We start from the raw sequence: 15,705 nt of genomic DNA, 5'->3' as shown, positions 1-15,705 counted from the left end.
CTGAGAACCAATCACTTTCCTCTCTTCCTACACGTACACATGCCTTACATCCTCGATAAAAACTTTTCACTGCTTCTAACAACTTGCCTCCCACACCATATATTCTTAATACCTTCCACAGAGCATCTCTATCAACTCTATCATATGCCTTCTCCAGATCCATAAATGCTACATACAAATCCATTTGCTTTTCTAAGTATTTCTCACATACATTCTTCAAAGCAAACACCTGATCCACACATCCTCTACCACTTCTGAAACCACACTGCTCTTCCCCAATCTGATGCTCTGTACATGCCTTCACCCTCTCAATCAATACCCTCCCATATAATTTACCAGGAATACTCAACAAACTTATACCTCTGTAATTTGAGCACTCACTCTTATCCCCTTTGCCTTTGTACAATGGCACTATGCAAGCATTCCGCCAATCCTCAGGCACCTCACCATGAGTCATACATACATTAAATAACCTTACCAACCAGTCAACAATACAGTCACCCCCTTTTTTAATAAATTCCACTGCAATACCATCCAAACCTGCTGCCTTGCCGGCTTTCATCTTCCGCAAAGCTTTTACTACCTCTTCTCTGTTTACCAAATCATTTTCCCTAACCCTCTCACTTTGCACACCACCTCGACCCAAACACCCTATATCTGCCACTCTGTCATCAGACACATTCAACAAACCTTCAAAATACTCATTCCATCTCCTTCTCACATCACCACTACTTGTTATCACCTCCCCATTTACGCCCTTCACTGAAGTTCCCATTTGCTCCCTTGTCTTACGCACCCTATTTACCTCCTTCCAGAACATCTTTTTATTCTCCCTAAAATTTACTGATAGTCTCTCACCCCAACTCTCATTTGCCCTTTTTTTCACCTCTTGCACCTTTCTCTTGACCTCCTGTCTCTTTCTTTTATACTTCTCCCACTCAATTGCATTTTTTCCCTGCAAAAATCGTCCAAATGCCTCTCTCTTCTCTTTCACTAATACTCTTACTTCTTCATCCCACCACTCACTACCCTTTCTAAACAGCCCACCTCCCACTCTTCTCATGCCACAAGCATCTTTTGCGCAAGCCATCACTGATTCCCTAAATACATCCCATTCCTCCCCCACTCCCCTTACTTCCATTGTTCTCACCTTTTTCCATTCTGTACACAGTCTCTCCTGATACTTCTTCACACAGGTCTCCTTCCCAAGCTCACTTACTCTCACCACCTTCTTCACCCCAACATTCACTCTTCTTTTCTGAAAACCCATACAAATCTTCACCTTAGCCTCCACAAGATAATGATCAGACATCCCTCCAGTTGCACCTCTCAGCACATTGACATCCAAAAGTCTCTCTTTCGCACGCCTGTCCATTAACACGTAATCCAATAACGCTCTCTGGCCATCTCTCCTACTTACATAAGTATACTTATGTATATCTCGCTTTTTAAACCAGGTATTCCCAATCATCAGTCCTTTTTCAGCACATAAATCTACAAGCTCTTCACCATTTCCATTTACAACACTGAACACCCCATGCATACCAATTATTCCCTCAACTGCCACATTACTCACCTTTGCATTCAAATCACCCATCACTATAACCCGGTCTCGTGCATCAAAACCGCTAACACACTCATTTAGCTGCTCCCAAAACACTTGCCTCTCATGATCTTTCTTCTCATGCCCAGGTGCATATGCACCAATAATCACCCACCTCTCTCCATCAACTTTCAATTTTACCCATATTAATCGAGAATTTACTTTCTTACATTCTATGACATACTCCCACAACTCCTGTTTCAGGAGTATTGCTACTCCTTCCCTTGCTCTTGTCCTCTCACTAACCCCTGACTTCACTCCCCAGACATTTCCAAACCACTCTTCCCCTTTACCCTTGAGCTTCGTTTCACTCAGAGCCAAAACATCCAGGTTCCTTTCCTCAAACATACTACATACATGTGCCCACACATGCACATATACATATATTTCAGAGCATACATACATATATACACATGTTCATATTCATACTTGCTGCCTTCATCCACTCCCATTGCCACACATGGAAAATAGAATATATTCATTCAGACAAAGTTAAGAAAAAATAAATTTGTGATGTAACAGTTTTTTTCACTGAAAATTATTAAAAAAATATGTACCGTCTAGCTGATACAGCAGAGCCCTGGTCATAGAGGCTTTGCCTTTGCATCGGCCCTTTCTAAGCAGCCTGAAACTGTTATACTCTTATTGTCTTGTCTCTTATTCTCCAGAAATATAACAAGTTTGTATGAAATACAATGTTACGTTACTTTTAATTTACAAGTATTCATTTTTCAAAATACCTAAGATATCAAACAAATAAATACCAGTACCAGTATTTGCATGACTTCCGCCAAAAAAGACCAACCAAACATGCATGACCCCATATTCTCTTCAGCATGGATTCAAGAAAAAACTAAGTTCACAGCAAAGTTCAAGCTCTGAGTGATTGAATTGTAGAACAGACTAACAACTGTGTAGAAACTAGGGAATTTAAGGAATCCAAAAAAATGTTAGAGACTGGAGAAAGCTCTCTGTACAACTTAAGCATATGCCAAAAAATAAATGTGTGCTAAGAGAGGACAGTGTAACAAGTAGCCACAGTTGGAAGTTGAAGTGGCAAAGTATGTTACTGAAACTGACGGAATGGATATGGTATTTCCTAAGAATCAAATCGAATCTTTGCCTTGAGACTAGCAAGGAAATAAGGCATCACAGATTTTAAGGTAAGCCATGGTTGGTGCACAAGATTTATGATAAGAAATGACTTTATACTGAGACGAAAAACGAAAATATTAGTCTTCCACAAGAACTTGATGACAAGGTTATTGAATTTCATAGGTTCATAATCAAACACTGGAAAAAGGATACATAAATACTTTTGTGTACTGGAAACATGGACGAAAAGCCCATGAATTATGTTATGCGCCAGTCAGTCAAATAGTGAATATAGTTGGTGAAAAAACAGTTTGTTAAAACTAGTGGACTTAAAAAATCAAGATTCACAGTTATCATGCATGGCTGACAGCACAAAGCTGACACCCATGGTAATATTAGAAAAAAAATTCAAAGCAAATGTTGCATGGGATATGTTTCAGTCACATCTTGTTGACTGTGTTACGGCAGGAATTAGGAGGGAAAACACTCGTATAGCTGTGATTCCCGGTGGATTAACAAGTCTTGTCCAACCACTGGATGTTTCCATAAACAAACCATTCAAAGATGCAATGAGAGTGAAGTGAAACAACTGGATGATGGGAGGATATAAGACACACAATAGCAACATTATGTGAGTGGATTGTCGAGGCCTGGGATACAATCAGACCAAAAACTGTGGTGAAATCTTGAAAGAAATGCGGGATTTCAAATGCTCTTGATGGAACAGATGAACTGTTGTGGGATTATGAGGCTAATGACAGTGTGAATGAGTACGAAGATAATGATGATCCTATGGCTGATGATGGTGTTGACCAATATGACAATGCTGTTCAAACAGAGGAGTGGGAGGAGCTGTTTGGTCCTAAAGACAATGACAAGGAAAATTATTCTGATGGATTTTAATGAAAATATTCAAAACTATGATACTGTATTTTCTTTTGTTCTAAATTTAATGAACAAAAATTGATGTTTCAAATTCAATGAACAAAAATTGATGTATCCATACATAAACTTTTAAAAATGAATACTTTATGTTTTACATCATCCTGTGCTACCATACCATAACTTACCATGCATTTGAATGCTTTGGTCTTGCTATGATGCAAGAGATCTGCCCTTGCAACTGTGCAAACACTCAACAGCTCGTGGTGCATTGTCTATCGTTATAAAACTATGATACCGTATATGATATGATAATTTAGCCTGAGTTAAGAAGTTTGACAAAGACTACTGAAAGCACGTTAAAGGATAAGTCAGCCTTCTCTAAGTTCGTAAGCTTCACCTGCTAAAGGCACTGCACAGCTTTTCATTACTAATTGGTACATATTTTACGTTTCCATTGTTTACAGGATGTAACTGGTAAAAATTTCTCATGTCTGAAGCTAAAAGTTGCTCCTAGCCCTTCTCATCATGAATGGATTTCAAACAAAACTATTACCCATGCATAGGTTGACCCCCAATTTTTGCCTAAAAATTGGGTCTTAAAGACTCAAACTATACACAGGTATATACGGTATATTTTTTCAACCTTGATTGCTATTTCCCACATTTGTGAGTTTGCATTGGGAACAGACAAAAAAAAGTCTGCATTTGCTTGCATCCATTTTTTAGCAGTCAGGTGTAAAGCAATGAAACAACAGTTCCCTATTCAAAACTAGGCTTTTTTTCCTCCATACTTGATCGCTGTTTTTTGCGTTAGCAGGAACCAGCAGTAAATGGAAGAGAACATCCTGGACTATAGAAACAAAGCTAGAAATCTTTTAACATGCTGATGTTGGTAAGGGAGCATCAGCACTTGGACATACTTACAACCGAGGTATATCTACAATTTGCATCATAAAGAAAATGCAAAGAAAATTTGAAATGCTGTGTTCCATCCTACACCAATGTCTACCAAGATGACCACAAGTGTTAGAAAATGCTCTTATGCAGAAGCATGTGACAAAGACGAAAAGCAGCCTTAGTTGTCTTCAGCTCAGGTCTAAAGCTTTGAGGATTTATGAGCATTTATATAAACAAGACAATGTAGCTGAGCCAGACCCATTTCAAGTAAGTAAAGCAAGACATGATAACTTTACTCGACATCAGAAGCTCCATAATATGAAGGTAAGAGGAGAATCCGCTGGTACTGACCACAAAGCTGATGCACATATCCCATTTTTTCTCCGTATTTCTACTGGTTTGCTAAATGCATTTTCTGTTTGTGTGAGGTTTTCACAGAGCATGACCCCCACATAAAGCAAGGGATAGGTATATAGTATATGCAGCATTTAGAAAATCTGATGCATACAGAAAGCTAAAATGTAAAGGCATTTAGACTGACATGGCTGTTACTATGAATAAAAATATGGAGGTAAGTGGTATTAAGGTGTCCAAAGAAATTAATGCCAAGAAGCACAGTTCTGAATGGCATACAAGTAAGAGCTGTATAACTAATTTTTAAAGTAAAAAGATTTAGTTACAACAGCATCTGGAGAGGTTACTGCTTCCGAAACAATTCTAATGGAATAAATGATATATCTATATGTATGGAAGTGGAAAGGTATCTAATAATTATAGATAGCACCTGAAGAGTCAACTGCATGAAAAAGCTTTGTCATAAATGCAAGAAGTTAGGTCTTGGATAGAAGTAAGAAGAATGGATAACATATTTTTTTAAGAATATAATAAACAGTGGAATTCATAACTAGAAACTCAATCCTTTGCATCTCCAATACCATCAGCATATATTCCAAACATGGCTTCTGCTTCAGGTAGACATGGGGAGTCATAGATCTTACATATTCTTGTTTCTCCTCTACCTTTTCTCAAATACAATCTGGAACAGAAATTTATACTGACAGAATGAAAAAATATTTAACAAAAATAACGAAGAATAATTTCACTCAAGATTAATATTCCAAAAACTTAATCAAAATATATTAACATAACTCAAATGTTTGTATTACTCGTCATCATTTACTATCATAAATAAATAATTACTTCATACTCGTGTCACTGTATGAAGCCCCACTGTTTTTTCTTCGTTAAGTCTCTTTATCTCACCAACATGTACTTAAATAGCTGAATTACATCATTAAAATGCATACAGAATCAAAAGTGTTGCTTAACAAAGCAGTATTTTAAGAATGAGCAACTTAAGAATGTGGTTGAATTTGACTATAAAGTACACTTCAAGAACACAAGAATTACGTTAAAATGAACCCATATTAAGACACTTTGTATAAAAGAGAGTTATTCATATGAAAAGTATACATCATGTATTACCATTTTCCATATCCAGAAAGAGAAGAAAGAGCTTAACAAGGGTTTCTCCTTGAAGGCTCATGCTTGTGTGTCTGAATATACTTGGATGTAACTCACATGAGAAGAAAGGGGGAAACTGTTGATAAGTGATGAAAGGAATGGGATGATCTAACTTTATGTAAAATTAAGTTATATGGAAGGGGGTAAATTGCTTTGGGGTTGTTTAGGGGTAAAATCTGAGGTTCTTGTGGGTTCAAGAACCAGAAAAGGGGGAGGGGGAGATACTTTTGATGAAATAGGAGCTGTGGAACTGAGTTGAAAGAGAGTAAAGAAGTGAGTTCTAGACTGATAGGGTTTAGAAAGAAAGAAATGAGTTCTACACTACTGTGGGTCAGAAAGAAAGAAGCAAGCTCTAGAATGAGGTGGGTCAGAATGAAAGAAGCAAGTTCTAGACTGGTGGATGAATTCTAGACTGGTGTGGGTCAAAATGAAAGAAGAGAATTCTAAGCTAATGTGGGTAAAAATGAAACAAGTGATATCTAGACTGATGTGGGCTAGAATGAGAGATGACTACAAGAGGTGTGTGACTGTTAAAGCTTGCACCTTGTAGTAAAAGAGCAAAAGAAAGAAGTACTTTTTGGGAGAAGCTAAGCAAGTTCTTTAGTAAGAGATCTAATCTTGGTGCTGAAGGATCTAAATGCAGAATGGGTGATATGACAAGTAAGAGTCATGGGGTTCCAAAACCTAAACAAAACCAGGGGGATTTTAGGATGGGCAAATGATGAAATAAATAAAAATATTGCTTTCCAGTGATCGCTAAAGGATATGTTACACTGAGAAAAAGGCATTAAGTGCTGTTAGCATAAAAGATAAGCCATGAATCAATTACTTTACATTCAAAATTGCAAGTGTACAGTAGTCTAAAAAGGGTAAAAAACTCATTCAAAATTCATTTGCATGAGGGTATCCAATCCAAGGTGGGTATGAAGTGTCACATAAAAGAAAATGTGCACACCTACAAGTCCTATAAAAGCGATCTGTTAGTGAAGTAATTACTAGTAAATTTATGTCTGCCTATAACTACATATTAATTTTTTAATTGCATTTGTTGAGAACAATGTCAAAAGCTTTCTGCCAGTCCAAGAACATCTAATCTAACTACCCACCTCCTTTCTCTAAGCCTGTGCTCACTATAACATCAAAGTTTTGAAGATCTTCTGCCACACTCTTTCCTGTGAATCTTTGTTGTGTCTTATTTAGGTTGCATCCCCTTTGCAAATTATCATCCATTAATATTCCCGGTGAATCGTACCATAAAAGGCAACTAAGAGGGGTGGCAATGGGGGCTGGAACACTAACCCCCTTTTATTCCAGCTTCTAAAAGATGGAACAGAAGGAGCCAAGCGAGTAGTGCTCATCCTCCTCAAAGGTTCACAGTGGAGTGTATGGATGTGCATGAATGTATCCAAGATGACTTTAAAGGAGACAGGCAGCAAAATTGAAGAAAAGAATCTGGATTTTCTGGGTCTGGGTGAATGTTCTTGAGAGTGCAAACCATTGAAGAATGGTTTGGGAACATCTTAAAGGTAAAGTCAAGGGTTGGTGTAAGGCAAAAGCTAAGGAAGCGGTTGCACTTCTGCTGAAGCCAGATCTATGAGAATGTGTAAAAGAATGTAAGGGCCTGAACTCTGGAATAATGTGGATAAAAATGAAAGTGAAGTATGAAAGATGGACGATTATTAGTGTTTATGCACCTGGATATGAAAAGAAAGATGATGAGAGGCAAGCATTTTGGGAGTAGCTGAGTGAGTTTGTTAGCAGTTTTGATGAAAGAGATCAGGTATTGGTGATGGGAGATTTAAATGTGAGAATATGTGGCAGCTGAGGGTATTATCAAGAGAAATACTGAAGACATTAAGAAAAGCTAACAGGGCACACTTCACTACCTTAGATGACAATATTGATAAATTTTACCTTGTGGTAGAGGCATGTGCCATGATGTTACCTCCAATGGGTTTTTTAGGGTCTGCTGCAAACATGGCTGCTCCATCTACCTGTGCGACCACTTGGTTTGTTATTACTACTGCAACACCAAACTGAAGAGGAAAAAAAACGTTCTTGAGAGTGTAAACTATACATATCTAATAACAGCCCATTTCAAAAGAATGTTTCTTAGGACAAAACATTATACACTTGGAGCTATATCAAAGGTAATACAGTGTAATATCCTTATTATTATTTTTACTAATATGATTATCATCATTATTAGTAACATTCTTATTATCCTAACTAATATAATGATGGTGATTATCAATAATACTACTAATAGTATAATTATAATCACTATTCTTTCTTTCATACTTGCCCGCCATTAACTATCTTAATGTAACAACAGAAGTAGATGAAGAAAAGGCCTCATAATGAGGTTTTAAAGAAAAATATTTTCTACAAGAAATAAAAATTTTGCTGGTAATGATACTATAGGGTATTTTTCAACTCAAAAATTTCTTAATTCAAAAACTGAAACATAACAAATTCAAACACATTTATACTTGAAATAATCAAGGAGAATATATCATAATGCTCTAGGTTACTGATACATACCCAGAAAATACGATGCAAATGATCAGATAATACTTTGAAATTGACTTCATTTAATAGCATAATTAAAAGTCATAATGATGATCAAACTATATTTCACATCAAGATATGCATTCAGCGTGAAAATACTCCTTCTAATGAGGTTTTAAAGGAAATCTATATCTCCAAAAAAATATGAAAAATTGTAGGTATTTTTCTGCTCAAATAATCTTTAAATTTCAAAATTGAAACTTAACATATTCAAACAATTCTATACTTGAAATAATCATGGGAATTATATCATATACCTATACACACCCAGATAATACACTGAAATTGAAATTAACATTAATCAAAAGTTGTAAAGACGACCAAAATATACTTTAACCCAAGATTTGTAGTCAGCATGAAAAATACTCCTTATGAAGAGGTTTTAAAGGAAATCTATTTTTCTGAGAAAATAAAAAAGTGCAGGGTGTTTTTCAGCTCAAAAAACGTTTATTTCAAAATTGAAACAATATATTCAAACAATTACATACCTAAAATAATCATGGAAAATATATCATAATGCTCTCAGTTACTCAAACATACCCAATACTCATGAGGTAAAAATGATCAGAAAATACTTTGAAATTGACTTCATCTAAGTTTCATTCAGTCATAAGGATGACCTAACAATATTTCAACCCAAGATTTGTATTCAGCATGAAAAATACTCCTTATAATGAGGCATTACAGGAAATCTATTATTTTGAGAAAAATATGAAAAGCTGCACATAATAACAGGATATTTTTCAGCTCAAAAAACTATTTCAAAACTGAAACGTAACATATTCAAACACTTCTGTACTTGAAATAATCATGGAAAATATATCATAATGCTCTAAGTTACTGATACATACCCATTAAATACGATGGGAACAATCAGATAATACTTTGAAATTGAATTCATTTTTTTTTTTTTTTGTCGCTGTCTCCCGCGTTTGCGAGGTAGCGCAAGGAAACAGACGAGAGAAATGACCCAACCCACCCCCATACACATGTATATACATACTTCCACACACGCAAATATACATACCCACACAGCTTTCCATGGTTTACCCCAGACGCTTCACATGCCTTGATTCAATCCACTGACAGCACGTCAACCCTGGTATACCACATCGCTCCAATTCACTCTATTCCTTGCCCTCCTTTCACCCTCCTGCATGTTCAGGCCCCGATCACACAAAATCTTTTTCACTCCATCTTTCCACCTCCAATTTGGTCTCCCTCTTCTCCTCGTTCCCTCCACCTCCGACACATATATCCTCTTGGTCAATCTTTCCTCACTCATTGTCTCCATGTGCCCAAACCACTTCAAAACACCCTCTTCTGCTCTCTCAACCACGCTCTTTTTATTTCCACACATCTCTCTTACCCTTACGTTACTTACTCGATCAAACCACCTCACACCACACATTGTCCTCAAACATCTCATTTCCAGCACATCCATAATGACAGGGAAACTATATCTTAACTGAAGATTTGTATTTAGCATGAAAAATATTCTTTATAATGAGATTTTAAACTAAATCTATTTTTCTGAGAAAAATACAAAAAGTTGCTGGTAATAGTTCAGGGAGAATTTCAGCACAAAAAACTTTTTCTCAAAATTTAACAAAAAATTCAAACACTTCTACACTTAAAATAATTAGTGAGATTGTGATACTTTGAAATTGACTTCATTTAACAGTGTAATTAAAAGTTGTGAGGACCAAACAACATTTTAACCCTAGATTTGTATTCAGCATGAAAAATACTCACTATAATGATGTTTTAAAAGAAATTTATTTTTCAGCTTAAAAACCCTTAAATTAAAAAATGGAACATATCATATACAAACACTTCTTTACCTGAAACAATCATGGAAAAAGTATAATAATGGTCTCAGTTACTGATATATACCCAATAAATACGATGGAAATATGACCAAACGAGATTTCTAACACCAGACTCAAGTTCACCACGAAAAATACCACTTACAATGAGATCTTAAAAGATATATATTTTTCTGTAAAACAACAAAGACGTACAAGTAATTGTTCAGGGTTATTTTCAGCTCAAAAGAAATCTCATTTCAAAATTAAAGCATAAAATATTCAAACACTTCAATACTTGAAATAATCAAGGGAAATATATCACAATGATCTTCGTTACAGACACATACTGAGAAAATATGATGCGAATGAACAGAAAATATCTTGAAAATGACTTCGTTTAACAGCTTAATTAAAAGTCGTAAGGACAACCAAACGACATTTTATCTCTATATTTGTATTCAGCATTAAAAATACTCAATATAAAGAGGTTTTAAAGAAAATCTATTTCTCTGACAAAAACAAGAAATATTGCAGGGTATTTATTTCTTAGCTAAATTTTTTTTTCATTTTAAAACTGAAAGAAAACCTACTAAAACGATGGAAACAATCAGAGAATACTTTGAAATTGACTTCATTTAGCACCTTAATATAAAGTCGTAAATACGACCAAATGAGATTTCAACTCAAGATTCGTGTTCAGCATGAGAACTACCAATTACAATGAGATTTTAAACAAAATATATTTTTCTGTGAAAAAACGAAGTGCAAGTAATTATTCGGGGATATTTTTAAACTCGAACAAATTCTTCTTTAAAAGAGAAGAATAACATATTGAACCACTTCAATACTTGAAATAATCAAGGGAAATATATCATAATGATCTTGGTTATAGATATATACTGAGAAAATATGGTGCGAATGAACAGAAAATATCTTGAAATTGATTTCATTTAACAGCTTAATTAAAAGTTGTAAGGACGACCAAACGACATTTTACCTCTATATTTGTATTAAGCATTGAAAATACTCAATATAATGAGGTTTTAAAGAACATCTATCTTTCTGAAAAAAATAAGAATAATTGCAGGTAATAGTTCAGGATATTTTTTAGCTGAAAAAACTTTTTGTTTCAAAACTAAAAGAAAACCTATTGAAACACTTCTATACTTGAAGTAATCATGGGAAATATACCATAATGCTCTCAATTACCGATACATACCCAGTAAATATGATGGAGACAATCAGAGAATACTTTGAAATTAATTTTGAAATTGACTTTTTTAGCACCTTAATATAATTTTGTAAAGACGAACAAATGAGATTTCAACTCAAGATTCGTGTTCAGCATGAAAAATACCAATTATAATGAGATTTTAAAACAACTATATTTTTCTGTGAAAAAACAAAAAAGTACAAGTAATTGTTCGCGAATATTTTTCAGCTCGAACAAATTCTTCTTTAAAAATTGAAGCATAACATATTGAACTACTTCAATACTTGAAATAAACAAGGGAAATATATCATAATGATCTTGGTTATAGATATATACTGAGAAAATATGATGTGAATGAACAGATAAGATCTTGAATTTGATTTCATTTAACAGCTTAATTAAAAGTTGTAAGAACGACCAAATGACATTTTACCTCTATATTTGTATTAAGCATTGAAAATACTCAATATAATGAGGTTTTAAAGAAAATCTATTTTTCTGAAAAAAATAAGAAAAATAGTTCAGGGTATTTTTTAGCTGAAAAAACTTTTTGTTTCAAAACTAAAAGAAAACCTATTGAAACACTTCTATACTTGAAGTAATCATGGGAAATATACCATAATGCTCTCAATTACCGATACATGCCCCTTAAATACGATGGAAACAATCAGAGAATACTCTGAAATTTACTTCATTTAGCACCTTAATCTAAAGTTGTAAAGACGACCAAATGATATTTCAACTCAAAATGCATACTCAGCAAGAAAAATACTGATTATAATAAGATTTTAAAACAACTATATTATTCTGTGAAAAAACATAGAAGTGCAAGTAATAGTTCAGGGATATTTTTCAGCTCAAACAAATTCTTCTTTAAAAATTGAAGTATAACATATTGAACCACTTCCATAATTGAAATAATCAAGGGAAATATATCATAATGATCTTGGTTATAGATATATACTGAGAAAATATGATGCGAAACAGAAAATATCTTGAATTTGATTTCATTTAACAGCTTAATTAAAAGTCGTAAGGACGACCGAGCGACATTTTACCTCTAGATTTGTATTCAGCATTAAAAATACTCAATATAATGAGGTTTTAAAGGAAATATATTTTTCTGAAAAAAATAAGAAAAATTGCAGGTAATAGTTCAGGGTATTTTTTAGCTGGAAAAACTTTTTGTTTCAAAACTAAAAGAAAACCTATTGACACACTTCTATACTTGATGTAATCATAGGAAATATACCATAATGCTCTCCATTACCAATACATACCCAGTAAATACGATGGAAACAATCAGAGAATACTTTGAAATTGACTTCATTTAGCACCTTAATATAATGTCGTAAGATGACCAAATGAGATTTCAACTCCAGATTCGTGTTCAGCATGAAAAATACCAATTATAATGAGATTTTAAAACAACTATATTTTTTTGTGAAAAACAAAAAAAGTGCAAGTAATTGTTCGGGGATATTTTTCAGATCGAAGAAATTCTTCTTTAAAAATTGAAGCATAACATATTGAACCACTTCAATACTGGAAAAAATCAAGGGAAATATATCATAATGATCTTGGTTACAGATATATATACTGAGAAAATATGATGCGAATGGCCAGAAAATATCTTGAATTTCATTTCATTTAACAGCTTAATCAAAAGTCGTAGGGACGACCAAACGACATTTTACCTCTATATTTGTATTCACCATTAAAAATACTCAATATAATGAGGTTTTAAAGAAAATCTATTTTTCTGAAAAAAATAAGAATTGCAGGTAATAGTTCAGGGTATTTTTTAGCTGAAAAAACTTTTTGTTTCAAAACTAACTGAAAACCTATTGATACACTTCTATACTTGAAGTAATCATGGGAAATATACCATAATGCTTTCCGTTACCGATACATGCCCTTTAAATACGAGGGAAACAATCAGAGAATACTCTGAAATTGACTTCATTTAGCACCTTAATCTAAAGTCGTAAATACGACCAAACGATATTTCAACTCCAGATTCGTGTTCAGCATGAAAAATGCCAATCATAATGAGATTTTAAAACAACTATATTTTTCTGTGAAAAACTAAAAAGTGCGAGTAATTATTCATGGATATTTTTCAGCTCAAAAAAATTATTCTTTCTAAATTGAAGCATAAAATATTCAAACACTTCATTACTTGAAATAATCAACGGAAATATATCATAATGATCTTAATCGCAGATACATATTGAGAAAATATGATGCAAAAGAGCAGAAAATATCTTAAAATTGATTTCCTTTAACAACTTAATTAAAAGTCGTAGGGACGACCAAACTACATTTTACCTCTAGATTTGTATTCAGCATTAAAAATACTCAATATAATGAGGTTTTAAAGAAAATCTATTTTTCTGAAAAAAATAAGAAAAATTACAGGTAATAGTTCAGGGTATTTTTGACCTGAAAAACTTTTTATTTCAAAACTAAAAGAAAACCTAATGAAACACTTCTATACTTGAAGTAATCATGGGAAATATACCATAATGCTTTCCATTACTGATACACACCCAGTAAATACGATGGAAACAATAAGAGAATACTTTGAAATTCATTTTAAAATTGACTTCATTTAGCACCTTAATATAAGGTCGTAAGATGACCAAACGAGATTTCAACTCAAGATTCGTGTTCAGCATGAAAAATACCAATTATAATGAGATTTTAAAACAACTATATTTTTCTGTGAAAAAACAAAAAAGTGAAAGTAATTGTTCGGGAATATTTTTCAACTCGAACAAATTCTTCTTTAAAAATTGAAGCATAACATATTGAACCACTTCAATACTTGAAAAAATCAAGGGAAATATATCATAATGATCTTGGTTATAGATATATACTGAGAAAATATGATGCGAATGAACAGAAAATATCTTGAATTTGATTTCATTTAACAGCTTACTCAAAAGTCGTCAGGACGACCAAACGACATTTTACCTCTATATTTGTATTCACCATTAAAAATACTCAATATAATGAGGTTTTAAAGAAAATCTATTTTTCTGAAAAAAAATAAAAAGAATTGCAGGTAATAAATAGTTCATGGATCTGGAGAAGGCATATGATAGAGTTGATAGAGATGCTCTGTGGAAGGTATTAAGAATATATGGTGTGGGAGGCAAGTTGTTAGAAGCAGTGAAAAGTTTTTATCGAGGATGTAAGGCATGTGTACGTGTAGGAAGAGAGGAAAGTGATTGGTTCTCAGTGAATGTAGGTTTGCGGCAGGGGTGTGTGATGTCTCCATGGTTGTTTAATTTGTTTATGGATGGGGTTGTTAGGGAGGTAAATGCAAGAGTCTTGGAAAGAGGGGCAAGTATGAAGTCTGTTGGGGATGAGAGAGCTTGGGAAGTGAGTCAGTTGTTGTTCGCTGATGATACAGCGCTGGTGGCGGATTCATGTGAGAAACTGCAGAAGCTGGTGACGGACTTTGGTAAAGTGTGTGGAAGAAGAAAGTTAAGAGTAAATGTGAATAAGAGCAAGGTTATTAGGTACAGTAGGGTTGAGGGTCAAGTCAACTGGGAGGTGAGTTTGAATGGAGAAAAACTGGAGGAAGTGAAGTGTTTTAGATATCTGGGAGTGGATCTGTCAGCGGATGGAACCATGGAAGCGGAAGTGGATCATAGGGTGGGGGAGGGGGCGAAAATTTTGGGAGCCTTGAAAAATATGTGGAAGTCGAGAACATTATCCCGGAAAGCAAAAATGGGTATGTTTGAAGAAATAGTAGTTCCAACAATGTTGTATGGTTGCGAGGCGTGGGCTATGGATAGAGTTGTGCGCAGGAGGATGGATGTGCTGGAAATGAGATGTTTGAGGACAATGTGTGGTGTGAGGTGGTTTGATCGAGTAAGTAACGTAAGGGTAAGAGAGATGTGTGGAAATAAAAAGAGCGTGGTTGAGAGAGCAGAAGAGGGTGTTTTGAAATGGTTTGGGCACATGGAGAGAATGAGTGAGGAAAGATTGACCAAGAGGATATATGTGTCGGAGGTGGAGGGAACGAGGAGAAGAGGGAGACCAAATTGGAGGTGGAAAGATGGAGTGAAAAGGATTTTGTGTGATCGGGGCCT

The 15,705-nt window shown here is 34.4% G+C and overlaps 1 protein-coding gene across 4 annotated transcripts in view; it reads right to left on the bottom strand.

Moving 5' to 3' along the window:
• Window positions 1–4,554: 4,554 nt before the first annotated feature.
• The window catches only part of spn-A (RAD51 recombinase homolog spn-A), a 55,828-nt gene continuing 44,677 nt past the window's right edge, over window positions 4,555–15,705 (bottom strand). For all 4 annotated transcript variants that reach the window (XM_071673134.1, XM_071673136.1, XM_071673137.1 and 1 more), the window contains 2 exons: window positions 7,919–8,040; window positions 4,555–5,516 (listed from right to left, as the gene is read on the bottom strand). In XM_071673134.1, the coding sequence (XP_071529235.1) occupies window positions 5,393–5,516; window positions 7,919–8,040 (246 nt within the window). In that variant the 3' untranslated portion in view covers window positions 4,555–5,392. The remainder of the gene's footprint in view (window positions 5,517–7,918; window positions 8,041–15,705) is intronic.

The sequence above is a fragment of the Panulirus ornatus genome, chromosome 18, assembly GCF_036320965.1.
Source record: "Panulirus ornatus isolate Po-2019 chromosome 18, ASM3632096v1, whole genome shotgun sequence".
NCBI lineage: Eukaryota > Metazoa > Arthropoda > Malacostraca > Decapoda > Palinuridae > Panulirus > Panulirus ornatus.
This window is presented reverse-complemented; position numbering and strand designations above follow the sequence as displayed.